We start from the raw sequence: 13,116 nt of genomic DNA, 5'->3' as shown, positions 1-13,116 counted from the left end.
GATCCATAGTGCGCACTTGGGAAAAACGAGCCATCTAGGTTTAACAACACATGCAGTCTTTGTAAGAACAAAGGCAATAAAAGGGCAACATGGCCATCTATGACAGGAAACAACAAAGAATAGCACGCCATCAATGAGCACCTCTCATGGGAAACAATCACTTTTAGTTTGGCCTCTACTGATTTAGATTATTCTTGGAAATCTAATAAGACTTTTCAATTAAATGTTTCCTCTGGGGTGAGGTATATAAGATAAAATGTTTTTGGGGGGGGTGTGTGTGTGCAGTGGAAAAGAAAGAAGAAAGTTGATTAAGTGTCCAAAAATTAGGGGAAACCTCAGCTGTGAACTTGGCCTAGTAATTACAATCCACTGACTACAAATCCTGAGCCACTGTTCTAGTACCTGAATTCTTACCACAGGTCACTAAAGCTTTGGCTGTATATATTCAAGTGAGCTAAGTACAAGAAGTTGGCCCAGATGGGATGACAACTTGGGCCCTGCCTTTTAATTCAGGTTGGAGATGAAGCTGGTCTATGGGTGACACAGTGGTGTGGTGGTTAGCACTGCTGCCTCACAGCACCACAGCGTCGGGTTAGATTCTCTGCTTGGGTTACTGTCTGTGCGGAGTCTGCATGTTCTCCCTGTGTCTGTGTGGGTTCCCTCTGGGTGCTCCGGTTTCCTCCCACAGGCTGAAAGACGCGCTGGTTAGGTGCACTGCTCATATCAAATTCTCCCTCAGTATACCCGAACATGCACCGGAGTTTGGCAACAAGGGGATTTTCACAGTAACTTCGTTGCAGTGTTAACGGAAGCCTACTTGTGACACTAAACTTAAAACTTATCTCAAAATTGTTCTGTTCTACAAGTGCAGTGTTTCTTGAGCTGGCACATTATGATGGAGAGCCATTCCATTTCCTAGTTATTGTTTGCTGGTTTGTGGCAAGTTTATTGGGACTAGCATGACTTGCACATTCCGGGTACAAAACTATGGGGGCTTAATGGAAGGTTGGACAAAATACTTAACCACATTAGATACCACAGATCTTGTCTATACTTATGGGTATGAGATTGCTTATGATGCCTCTGTGCAATTTTCACCCATTATAGGAGAGACTGATGTATCATTAACAAACATTTCTAACACTCAGGGAATATCAAGTTTCAAACTGAAAGCTATTTTGGCACCAAAGCTTGGAAAATGAACTTCTTCCTGGATCAGAGGCTGATCGTAGGATCTGCTATGGGATACACATCCTCCTGAGTTAGACTCCCCGGGGCCCCCCTCAGTTCAAGCAGAAATGCTACTGATATGTATGGAGAAGCACCACAATTCGATTGTCTAAGGGACATATTGCAACCAATCTACAAAACCATCCTCAATGGAGAGAAAATTTGTGCAGTGTCTGCATCTTCATCCAGAAGCCAAAGGAGGGGGTCAAAACCACATCCACAAAATTTTTGTGCAACATGCTTCAAGTTCTCTCATGAATTGGGATTGCTTGCACTTAACTTTGGGGTGTAGATATATCTAGGTCAATGTTTCAAGTTTATTATTAACATCACAAGTAAGCTTATATTAACAGTGCAATGAAGTTACTGTGAAAATCTCCGAGTCACTACACTCTGGCACCTGTACACTGAGGGAGAATTTAGCACTGCCAATGTGTCCTAACCAGCACATCTTTCGGACTGTGGGAGGAAACTGGAGCATGCGGAGAAAACTCACACAGACACGAGGAGAACGTGGTGCTTAGCACTGTTACCTCACAATGCCAGGGACTCAGATTCGACTGCCGGCTTGGGTTGCTGTCTGCGTGGAGCTTGCATTCTCTGTGTCTGCGTGGGCTTCCGTCAGGTGCTCTGATTTCCTCCCACAGTCCAAAGATGTGCAACTTAGGTGGATTGGCCACGGTAAAATTGCCTCTTGGTGTTTTTGGGGCAGTGGGGAGACACTAGCTAGGATAAATGCATGAGGTTATGGGGATAGGGCCTGGGTGGGATTGTGGTTAGGGCAGACTCGATGGGCCAAATGGTCTCCTTCCTATAGGATTCTATTCTACAATTGCAGAATGTGCAGACTCTGCACAGTGACCCAAGCCAGGAATCTAACCTGGATCCCTGGTGCTGCGAGGCAGCAATGCTAACCACTACTGGGGCAGTCTCACGAAAGCCAAGAAATTATGGAGACTTCTATTTTTTTAAATTGAGAAATCAAAGTGAGTGGCTAAGGCTCAGTGCAAGATATCAGCAAGTCAGAACACCACCAGAGAGAGGTAGGGGAAAGAATCAGTGATAAATGTGTGACAAATCCAGTTTTTAAATAGTGACAATGAAATCTCTTGCTGGCATCTCTATCAATATTATGCAAGAATCTAACCAAGTCACATCACTGTCCTTCAAGCAATAGGAAATTGGCCCTCTGCCTCCCAATAGCTGAAGATATAAAGTGCGTGGAGATTAATTTATTTGGTGTCTTAATAAATTAACTTAGTTCAACTGTGCTTGTTGACAATCAGGTTTCTTTGTTTTTTCTTTCAAATATCATCAGAAATTTACAAATCTAATCACCTGAAAGACTAGCAACCACAACTTACTGAGGTTTAAAGGTGTATTGTCATCCTGGGGGGACCAAAACAGCTTCTTCGACAGCAGCTCTCCGGACGTCTGAGGCGTGTTCATCAATGATCTACCTGTTTTCCCCTGGTCTGGAGATTTACTGGACATTGGCTTTGGCAAAATGGGATGCACTTTTTTGAGTGTCGATGATCCAGTCTGAGACTGGCCCTTCGGTGGACTGTTCATGGCCAACTTTGGTGATTTAGCTACATGCCCTGTTTCTCCCTGACACTCCTCCCCAAGTGGTTTGCCGGGAGCTTCTTGTTTTAAACCAGTCATGTCCTTTGGTGAACAGCTCTGCGGTTTATCACTGGCCAAAGTTGAGGGTAAAACACTAGGTATCCCTTTTCTTTTCATCAGTTCATACAGTGTACCGATGGGGGCACCACTGCTTTCTGAATCTGGTACTCCAAACTGCCTGAGGTGGAAGCGTGCATGGCTTGACAATCCTTTACGAGTTTCAAAGCAGGTGCCACATAGCTGACAGGAATTCAGCACTGAAGTTTAAAAAAAACACAAAACAAAACACAGTCAATGCTGACACAAATATAATGTTTTGATAGCCCTAACTTGCTGCTAACATGTCCAGAACCGTGCTTGTGAAATCATGCAACTGAAATATCCTAGTCTGGTTACGAATAATTTACACTATCTTATTCTGGCTTGCTGCATAAAGCGGAACAGGGTTTATTCCATGAAGGTGAAAATAGAGATATGTACTCTGCAATGATAGCCCGCAGAATCACCTCAATGCAGTAAAATACAGTAAAATTCTCTACACCCTAGCTATGATTGTAACACTGCATTCTCTCGTCTGCTTCTCTATGAACGGTAGGCTTTGTCTGTATAGCACGCAAGAAACAATACTTTTCACTATGTTAATACATGTGACAATAATAAATCAAATCAAAATAATAAAGATAAAGAATTTGCTTCTGAAATAGCTATACTTACGAGAGTCTCTGTTACCGTCATCTGTTTCATGCTGAGAGAAATTATTTAAAGTTTTATTTAAGCTTATTTATTGGTCATAAGCAGGCTTACATTAACACTGCAATGAAGTTACTGTGAAATTCCCCTGGTTGCCACACTCCGACGCCTGTTTGGATCAATACACCTAACTAGCATGTCTTTCAGAGAGAGAGGAAACTAGAGCACCTGGAGGAAACCCACGCAGACACCGGGAAAGAATATTTAGACTCTGCACAGCCAGTGGCCCAAGCCAGGAATCGAATCTGGGTCCTGGCATTGTGAGGCAGCAGTGCTAACCACTGTGGATAAGGATAAGCAACTGTGAAAGGATAACCACCATGAAAAGGATAAGCAAAATCAGGTCAATAATATAAAAGGAAATGATAGAAATCATAGAACCCTACAGTGCAGAAAGAGGTCATTCAGCCCATCGAGTCTGCACCGACCACAATCCCATCCAGGCCCTATCCCCATATGTTACCAACTAATCCCTCTAACCTATACAATCCAGGACATAAGGGGCAATTTAGCATGGCCAATTAACCGATCCCGCACATCTTTGGACTGTGGGAGGAAACTGGAGTACCCGGAGGAAACCCACGCAGACACGAGGAGAATGTGCAAACTCTACACAGACAGTGACCCGAGCTGAGAATCGAACCCAGGACCCTGGAGCTGTGAAGCAGCAGTGCTAACCACTGTGCTAGTGCCGCCCGCCAGAGGACACATCTCTGAACAGTGGCCACCAGGTGAGGTGCAGGATTTCTTTGGAGAATACAGCACACATCCCAATTACAAATGTTATTCCTTAACATCATCTCCTGATGTTGAAGACTCCCTCTCAACTGCTCCATATTCTGATTAAGCACACCATAGCCCACTTCCATTAATAAAAACAAAGTGAGTCTCTGTAAAGTCATTGCCACATCCCATTCTCTCACGCTATTAGTCTTCCTTCTCACCTACATTCCCATTCAGCCCACCTTCCAAACTTGGATCAATCTTAAAGTCTCAATTTATCTCCTGCATATTTAATACCTGGTACCATCCTTGCTAGAGGAGGCCTTGTGGTTAGTGTCTCTGTCTCTGAGTCAGAAGCTCTGAGTTCGAGGCCCACCCCAGGGTTTATTGGCCAAGGAAGGTGCTTTCATAACACGGCTAAACAGGTCAAGTGTCAACCTCCAATATCTTTCCAACAAGTCAAAAGCAGGTGCTAAGAGTGGGGAGAGACTCCTGATCAGCCATGCCGATGCAGAGTGGCAGAGTGGGGTGCCCCAGGGGTCGGTGCTGGGGCCTCAGCTATTTACCATTTATATAGATGATCTGGAGGAGGGAACCGAGTGCAGGGTGTCGAAATTTGCTGATGACACCAAGATTGGGGGAAAGGCAAATTGTGCGGAGGGTGTGGAGAGTCTGCAGAAGGATCTAGATAGGCTGGGCGAATGGGCCAGGAAATGGCAAATGGAATTTAATGTTGGCAAGTGTGAGGTGGTCCACTTTGGTAGGAAGAATGGTAGGAAGGACTATTACTTACGTGGCGAAAAACTGCAGCAGGCGACAGTGCAGAGGGACCTCGGGGTCCTTGTGCATGAGTCGCAAAAACCCAGCTTGCAGGTGCAGCAGGTGGTCAGGAAGGCGAATGGGATGCTGGCCTTCATAGCGAGAGGGATTGAATATAAAAGTAGGGAGGTCTTGCTGCAGCTGTATAGGGCATTGGTGAGGCCACAGCTGGAGTACTGTGTGCAGTTTTGGGCGCCGCACCTGCGCAAGGAAATTTTGGCCCTGGAGGGAGTGCAGAGGAGGTTTACTATGCTGGTACCGGAGTTGAGGGGATTGAGCTATGAGGAGAGGCTGAATAAACTAGGCTTGTACTCGTTAGAGTTTAGAAGAATGAGGGGAGATCTCATTGAGACGTATAAGATGATGAATGGGATGGATAGGATAGAGGTGGAGAGACTCTTCCCGCTCAAAAAAGACAGTAGGACTAGGGGGCACAGCCTCAAGATAAAGGGGAGGCGGTTTAGAACGGAGTTGAGGAGGAACTTCTTCACTCAAAGGGTGGTGAATCTCTGGAATTCTCTGCCCGTTGAAGTGGTGGAGGCTGCCTCGCTAAATATTTTCAAGAAGCGGGTTGATGGGTTCTTGATAAGAGAGGGGATTAAGGGTTATGGGGAGAGGGCGGGAAAGTGGAACTGAGCCACAACAGATCAGCCATGATCTTATTGAATGGCGGGGCAGGCTCGAAGGGCTAGATGGCCTACTCCTGCTCCTATTTCTTATGTTCACCCCTCAACCAATAAGCCTCAGGTAACAGGTTAGTGACCCATTCTAGAAAAATCGCGTTATGGAAAAGATGAAAGTCTGCCTTGTCACCACCAGCCACTAGGAGAGAAACAACCATCCTTGCTGCTGTTAAGAACATCAGCATAAAAACAGAATAAAAATTGCAAATCACGCAATCAGTTTATCAGATTGTGGGCTTTATCCAACTCATCCTGCCTAACTGAGGAAAGATCTTTTTAGGTTTCAGCCTACGCAAAAATCTTTTTAACTTTAATCCCATTGTTTGCATCTTTTTGAATGCCCTAAACAAGCCAAACAAGCTCCTAATTTTGTTGGCAATTTCTGCCTCACTCTGCGTATGCAGAGAATAATCACATTGTTATTGATCATAATGACCATCAATGTCACAACTGCCCAAACTGAATAACTATCCCTCAAAAGGGCGGCACAGTGGTTAGCACTGCTGCCTCACAGCACCAGGCACTGGGTTCGATTCCCGGCTTGGGTCACTGTCTGTGCAGAGTTTGAAGGAAGCGAGAAGGAAGTTTTAAATGTTCAGGTGGGGCAAGTTTAAGGAAGTAGAGCACACAAAGGCAATATTTTGAGATGCATCAGCACGCATGTCTGCATGGGTTTCCTCCCACAGTCCGAAAGTATTGGGAGGTGCACTGGCCACGCTAAATTCTTCCTAAGTGTCCCAAACAGGTGCCAAAGTGTGGTGACCAGGGGATTTTCACAGTAACTTCATTGCAGTGTTAACGTAAGCCTACTTTGTCAAAAAAGAACAAAGAAAATTACAGCACAGGAACAGGCTCTTCAGCTCTCAGCCTGCACCGACCATCTTGCCTGTCTGAACTAAAACCCCCTATCCTGCCAGGGACCATATCCCTCCATTCCCATCCTATTCACGCATCATACTTGCGACACTAATAAATAAACATAAGACATACTTTTGTCAAAAAAATTAAACCTGTCATCCTTCTGAAGACATCTTAGAAATATCTGCATCGGACAGTAAATGTTGTTTAGCTTAGATAGGGGTAACTGCAGGTTTGTGCTGATGTTCATCCCAGCAGGGTTACTCATCACAGTTTCATTTCTACACCACGGTTCTTTTTTGCTTTCAAGAGTGTGGCAGAAGCCGCCACAGGGAAAAATGAACCCTAGGCACTTGCGTCCATCTTCAGGCTGCTTTCAGAGGAACGCTGATGAGTTTAAAAGCAGTTATCAACTCATGCAAGGAAAATGTAACTCAAGTTGTCCCATTTATCTCCACCTATCGTTAGGTCAGATGCAGGGAGCTAATAAAGGTCAAAACATGATGAGAATCACAGTCATCAACTGGTTTAACAGCAGTGCTACAGCAGCTTTAATCATCTTGCCAAAATGAAGCATATCTCACTTCACAAGAATGAAAACATCTTCTATGACTGAAGTTTGTGAACACAGGATGCCTTCTTCTTCAAACTGCCTCGCTGTTGAGTAACTTGTAAAACGTGAATGATACTGTGCTTTTTAGTCCAGTTTCACATTACACTACACTTGTCTAGACAGTGACTGTGTGTGTATGGCACCAAAACAGATCGAATTTCTCTTAATAAATGGCCCAGGAGTATATAGAGACATTTAAGAGCCAAATAGTATATTACAGTGACATGACCCCCTCTACCACCAAGTGCCCATTTATTGCCATAGGACAATATGCAAGCTGTAAAGATCATTTTCACATTCCAGCTTGGCTATTTGAATAATATTCTGGCTAAATGCAGCCAAATATCTTATATTGAGTTACTTGAGCAGTTCAGCTATAGAGGTTAAACTTCTCCTGTTCACATAAGGACTCCATTCACTTACATGGGTACAGCTTTACAATTCATTTTTGTGACTAAGAGCATAACTGTTTAGCAGCATTAGCACAAAAGGGGTATTTTAAAGACTTTTACATATACTTTTGTCACTTTCTGATCAAGTGAAGATACTCAAAAATGAAATGCTCACTTAAGAGTGACTGGCATCGCGTCAAGCATTCAGTCAGAACGCAGCTTGATCCAGATTCAGAACAAGGATCATCTGCAGTTACCCAACAATGTGCGTCAGCCTCAATCACAAGAGAACAATGTCATTCTGCAGAAATGTGACATTTCCTATTGCCTAACCACCAGCCTGTTTCAAGTAAAATTGAACAGTTATTAATGTTAAATTGATAACTGCGGCGTGATGGCACAGTGGTTAGCACTGCTGCCTCACAGCGCCAGGGACCTGGGTTCAATTCTGGCCTCGGGTGACTGTGTGGAGTTTGCATGCTCTCCCAGCATCTGGGTGGCTTTCCTCCAGTTTCCACCCACAGTCCAAAAGACTTGCGGTTTAGTTTAGCCATACTAAATTGTCCCTCACGTCCAAAGATGTGTAGGTTAGATGGATTGGCCATGCTAAATTGTCCCTTAGCATCCAAAGATGCGCAGGTTAGATGGATTGGCCATGTTAAATTGCTGCTTAGATTCCAAAGATCATAGAATAGAATCCCTACAGTGCAAAAGGAGGCCATGTGGCCCATTGAGTCTGCACTGATCACAATCCCACTCAGGCCCTATTCCCATAACCCCTCATACCTACCCTGCTGATCCCCCTGACGCTCAGGTTAATTTATTTGATTGATCCCATGTACCCATCACTGGCACTCAAAGGTGCCTGGCGCTGACAGAACTTGTTACCAATTGATCAGCATGCAGTAAGCCGCCAACTTCATCCATACTCATGATGTAATTTTGAGATGAAATGCTTCCAAGCACAAGATCTTGCCAAGCCATCTTTGTCTCTCTCCTTCTTGCTAAATTCAGCAGTTCTTGCAGAGAAGACGCCAGCTAAAGGCTGGCCTAAAGCAAAGGCAACCTCCGCAAATAAAAAAAAGTTTTAAAAATAGAGACGGGAAAGACAAAGCGGGAGTTAAAATACAATGTATATTTTAGAATGAATGGCAGGTTTGTGCAAGAATCAGGGTAATCAAAATACTTAAATAATGCAACTTGATGTGGATTACTGGGTTGGGGAACAGCATCTTAAATACAGATTATAGTGCTGCAATTTTCCCTCTAAATGCTAAAAATCAGGCTGTAAAAATTAGCATCGTTATTATCCAAGCTTCTCCAGACTGCCATTCAGGACGCTTCACTGATCAAGAGAATTACTTTAAACTTACATTTGTTGGACTGTAGCGAATCCTCCCCTTGGGTCACCAAGGCAATTTTGGGAAGTGGTTGCTTGGGATGCACTGGAGTTGTTGGCGAATTAGTGTCCAGTGTTCCCAACAATTCACTTTTCTCCCGGAGTTCGGATTCCCCAGAACTATGCCCGGGTGGCAATTCTAGCTCCAGAGTAGACATTTCGTCATCATCAGGATCAATTATCACCACTGGAGAGGAAAAAATTAATTAAAAAAATCAACAGTTAAGATATCGAAATTCTTTCCTTGAGTCCATTATCCAAAATGTAAAAATTGAGAACACCCAAGCTGGCAAAAACGCCCTAACTCTAGATTTTGCTGGTTTATTGTTGTGTGAGTAGAGATCCCTTTCAATAATTTAATCAAATGCCTTGAAACACCAGGGACCAGGGTTCAAATCCCTGCTCAGGTCACTGTCTGTGCAGAGTCTACACATTCGCCTCATGTCTGCATGGGTTTCCTCCGGGTGCTCTGATTTCCTCCCATAGTCTTAAAGATGAGCTGGTTCGGTGCATAAGCTGTGCTAAATTCTCCCTCAGTGTACCTGAACAGGCGTCAGAGTGTAGCAACTAGGGGATTTTCACAGTAACTTAATTGCAGTATTAATGTGAGCCTACCTGTGACTAATAAATAAATAAACTTCAAGTGGCCATGCTTCACCAGTGAGTCCAGATAATGAAGATCACTGGATTATTCACCCACAGACTGTGCAATAGGAAAGCATGGTCCTCTTCTTGTGAAACTTCCAGACTCAAAACTCGTTGAAATTGAAAAGCAATTAAGGAAGAACCAGAGCTGATTTTGCCTCACACCCCAGGACTTTGGTACCCCAATGGCAAACACAATGCAATCAACAAGACTCACTATAGATCAGAGGCTGAATGAGAGATCTTGTGGTTTGTGAGAATTAATGCTAGCCTCAGTAAAACAGTAGGATATAGGGAGCATTATGAAACTGTTAAATTTGGATTTAAAAAATATCCAAATGTTTAAACAAGGATCGTTGCTTTAAGTAACACCCAAAACAAACCAGCAATTCAGTGGGGAGCTCTGTCCTCAACTCAAAACGATCTTCTGGCTCAGTAGTAGTCCACATTTTTAAAAAGCACAAAGACTTCACACATTATACAATGTGCCACAATTGCACTTGTGAAAGCAAGTTAACGTCATAATTTTAGTTTTGCAACTAATAGAGTAAAAAGATTTCAATGAAGAAATGCATTGGGTTATTTGTCTTTTTATCTCTAATATTCTTACCAAAGAAGCAACGTGATTCCAAACAAAAATATACTATGCATATTCCACCCACCCCACAAACCCCAATGAACTAGGTGTTGAACCCCAGCTTCTGAAGACAATCTGGTTAAAGAGTGATGGCAAGGGCAACATTTTTTGTGCTTTATCCACATAAATTGAACCACAACTTGGTTGCGTTTGATGGTTGTTGCAGTGGGAGCAAGTTGAAGCAATTAAAATTTATTAAAGTTTTTTTAAATCAGTGTCACAAGTAGGCTTACATTAACACTGCAATGAAGTTACTATGAAAATCCCCAAGTCACCAGACTGCGGCGCCTGTTTGGGCACACCGAGGGAGAATTTAGCATGGGCAGTGCACCTAACCAACATGTCTTTCAGACTGTGGGAGGAAACCGGAGGAAACCCACATGGGGAGAATGAGCAAACTCTGCACAGTCACCCAAGCCAAGAATTGAATCCAGGTCCCCAGTGGTGAGGAAGCCATGCTACCCACTGTGCCACACCACAGATGGGACCAAAGAAAATCTATGATACAGTAGGTGGCCATTCAGCCCACTGTGCATGTATTGGTTAAAAATGGGCTACCTGACAAAATCCCACTGAATTTCATTGATTTTTTTTAGAAAATTGATGTAAGCATGCCAAATGAACCCAAGTGGTTTACTGGTGTCCTTTAGGGAAGGAAATCTGTAGTCCTTCCCTGGTCTGGCTTACATGTGACTCCAGAGCCACAGCAATGTGGCTGACTCCCAGCTACCTTCAGGCAACTTGGGCTGTGCAATAAATACTGGCCAGCCAAAAAAACCCATGTCCCACAAATGAATGAATAAAAAAAAAGTCAGCCAGTGTGTATGTTTAGTGGCAAGGTCATATCAGTAAGAGACACAATTACATTCTGCACTCTCTTGTTTCCTTCTCTACGAACGATAAGCTTTGTCTATATAGAGTGCAAGAAACAATACTTTCCACTGTATACGAATACATGTGACAATAATAAATCAAACCAAATCAAAACCACGCTGGAGATATATATTTGGGCAGCACGATGGCTAGCACTGCTGCTTCATAGTGCCAGGAACCCATGTTCGATTCTTGGCTTTGGTCACCATCTGTGTGGAGTCTGCATGTTCTTCCCATGTCTGTGGGTTTCTTCCCCCCAGTCCAAAGATGCATGGGTTCGGTTGACTAGCCATGCCAAATTACCTCTAGTTTCAGGGGGGATTACCAGGGTAAATTTGTGGGGTTATGCGGATAGGACCTGGGTGGGATTGTGGTCAGTGCAGGCTCAATGGGCCAAATGGCCTCTTTCTGTGCTGTAGTGATTCTATGATGCAATTAATTTCCCAGTTACTTGTGATTCTGTCTTCATATTCTCGGTTACATTTTGTATTAAAATCGCTTAAAACCCGCACATTTCTCCTGCAGGATCCACATTTCCACTACCTTCTCAGCACCCCTGCCTTCATTGAAATTTCCAGCCACTTTACCACTCAATTTTTGCACAATGATGATTCAGCCTTAGCGTTCATAGCAATAACTCAGTGTTTCAGAGGTGCAACATCCTGTTTGCTACTGAACTAAATATAAACCACGGTCTGTCACTGAAACTGCTTGATTCCATTTCCAGAATGGTGACCTGTACTCATGCAAACTGATTTCACTGGTAAGGAAGCCCTCATCCACCACCACAACCGATTAATCTGATCTTCATCTGAATCCAACCTTGGCAAACTTCAGCTCAAAACCCACGATCCATGCACTACCATGAAAAGTCCCTTCTCTAACTTTCCACATCAGGAACACTACACTACAAATCATCGGCGAAGGACCATTAAGTTAGCTCAACTCTGTCCCAAATTCTGGCCTAGTGATAACTGCCATACCAGGAAGCAAAAATTAAAATGGAGCAGAGATGCAGTGCATGAAAAGTACGGAGAGAAAATTCTTCCACTACTAATTAAAATACGCAGCTCACAGAGGGGAAGAGGCAGCACACACAGTGGCTCTGTGATGGACTTAGAAGAGGATTATGCATTTAAACAAGCTGGAAGTCAGACAAAACAATGACAGACATGAAAAAGCACTAAAATGTCTGCCAGAGTTCTTTTTAACATATACACGTTTTATAAAGGGAATCAAAAGTCTTTATGACCCAAGCTCAGCAATTATACTATGAAATGGCTGAAAGTTGAGCCTTAACAAACTCGGTCATTTGGAACAAAGTAGTTTCATATTTCATCTGTTATTAAGATCACATTTAGAACAAGTGAACTCTGCTAGACATAAAGGTGCCCCAAATTAAACCAAAATGCACTGAAGCATGACAAAAGGATGCCTCTGCATTCCAAAAAAACTAAAGATGCACACATTTAAAGGAGATAAATTTTGAAAATGCTGCTTTGTGGAACAGATTTTTTTTTTAAACAGAGAGGGTGGCAGATGCCTGAAACTTGCTGTTGGGAAAAATAGTGGAAGCAGGTATGATGACTTTTAAGGAGCGTCTTGACAAATACGTGAACAGGATGGGAATAGAAGGATATGGTCCCATAAGGGTAGGGGGTTTTAGTTCAGTCGGGCAGCATGAATGGCGCAGGCTTGGAGGGCCAAAGGGCCAGTTCCTGTGCTGTAATTTTGTTCTTCGTGTGTTACAAAATTCAAATGACATTTTGGCAGCGATTTGAAAAGAATCTCCTGCATAAGGTTTCCCAGGTTTCTGGAAACCTGTCAATTAAAGGAGCAGCTAGATCCAGGACCCACAGCCTCTTGAG

At 43.5% G+C, this 13,116-nt stretch overlaps 1 protein-coding gene across 1 annotated transcript in view; it reads right to left on the bottom strand.

Moving 5' to 3' along the window:
• Positions 1 to 13,116, bottom strand: part of LOC145360894 (uncharacterized) — a 121,026-nt gene that overhangs the window by 42,774 nt on the left and 65,136 nt on the right. Inside the window, exons 8-9 of the mRNA XM_080216396.1 lie at positions 9,068 to 9,280; positions 2,595 to 3,113 (exon numbers count right to left, since the gene is read on the bottom strand). Coding sequence (XP_080072522.1) covers positions 2,595 to 3,113; positions 9,068 to 9,280 — 732 coding nt within the window. The remainder of the gene's footprint in view (positions 1 to 2,594; positions 3,114 to 9,067; positions 9,281 to 13,116) is intronic.

Source organism: Carcharhinus amblyrhynchos, chromosome 33, assembly GCF_965287045.1.
Source record: "Carcharhinus amblyrhynchos chromosome 33, sCarAmb.v2.hapA, whole genome shotgun sequence".
Taxonomy (NCBI): Eukaryota; Metazoa; Chordata; class Chondrichthyes; order Carcharhiniformes; family Carcharhinidae; genus Carcharhinus; species Carcharhinus amblyrhynchos.
Note: the sequence above shows the minus strand (reverse complement) of the source record. Positions and strands in the feature narration are given on the sequence as shown.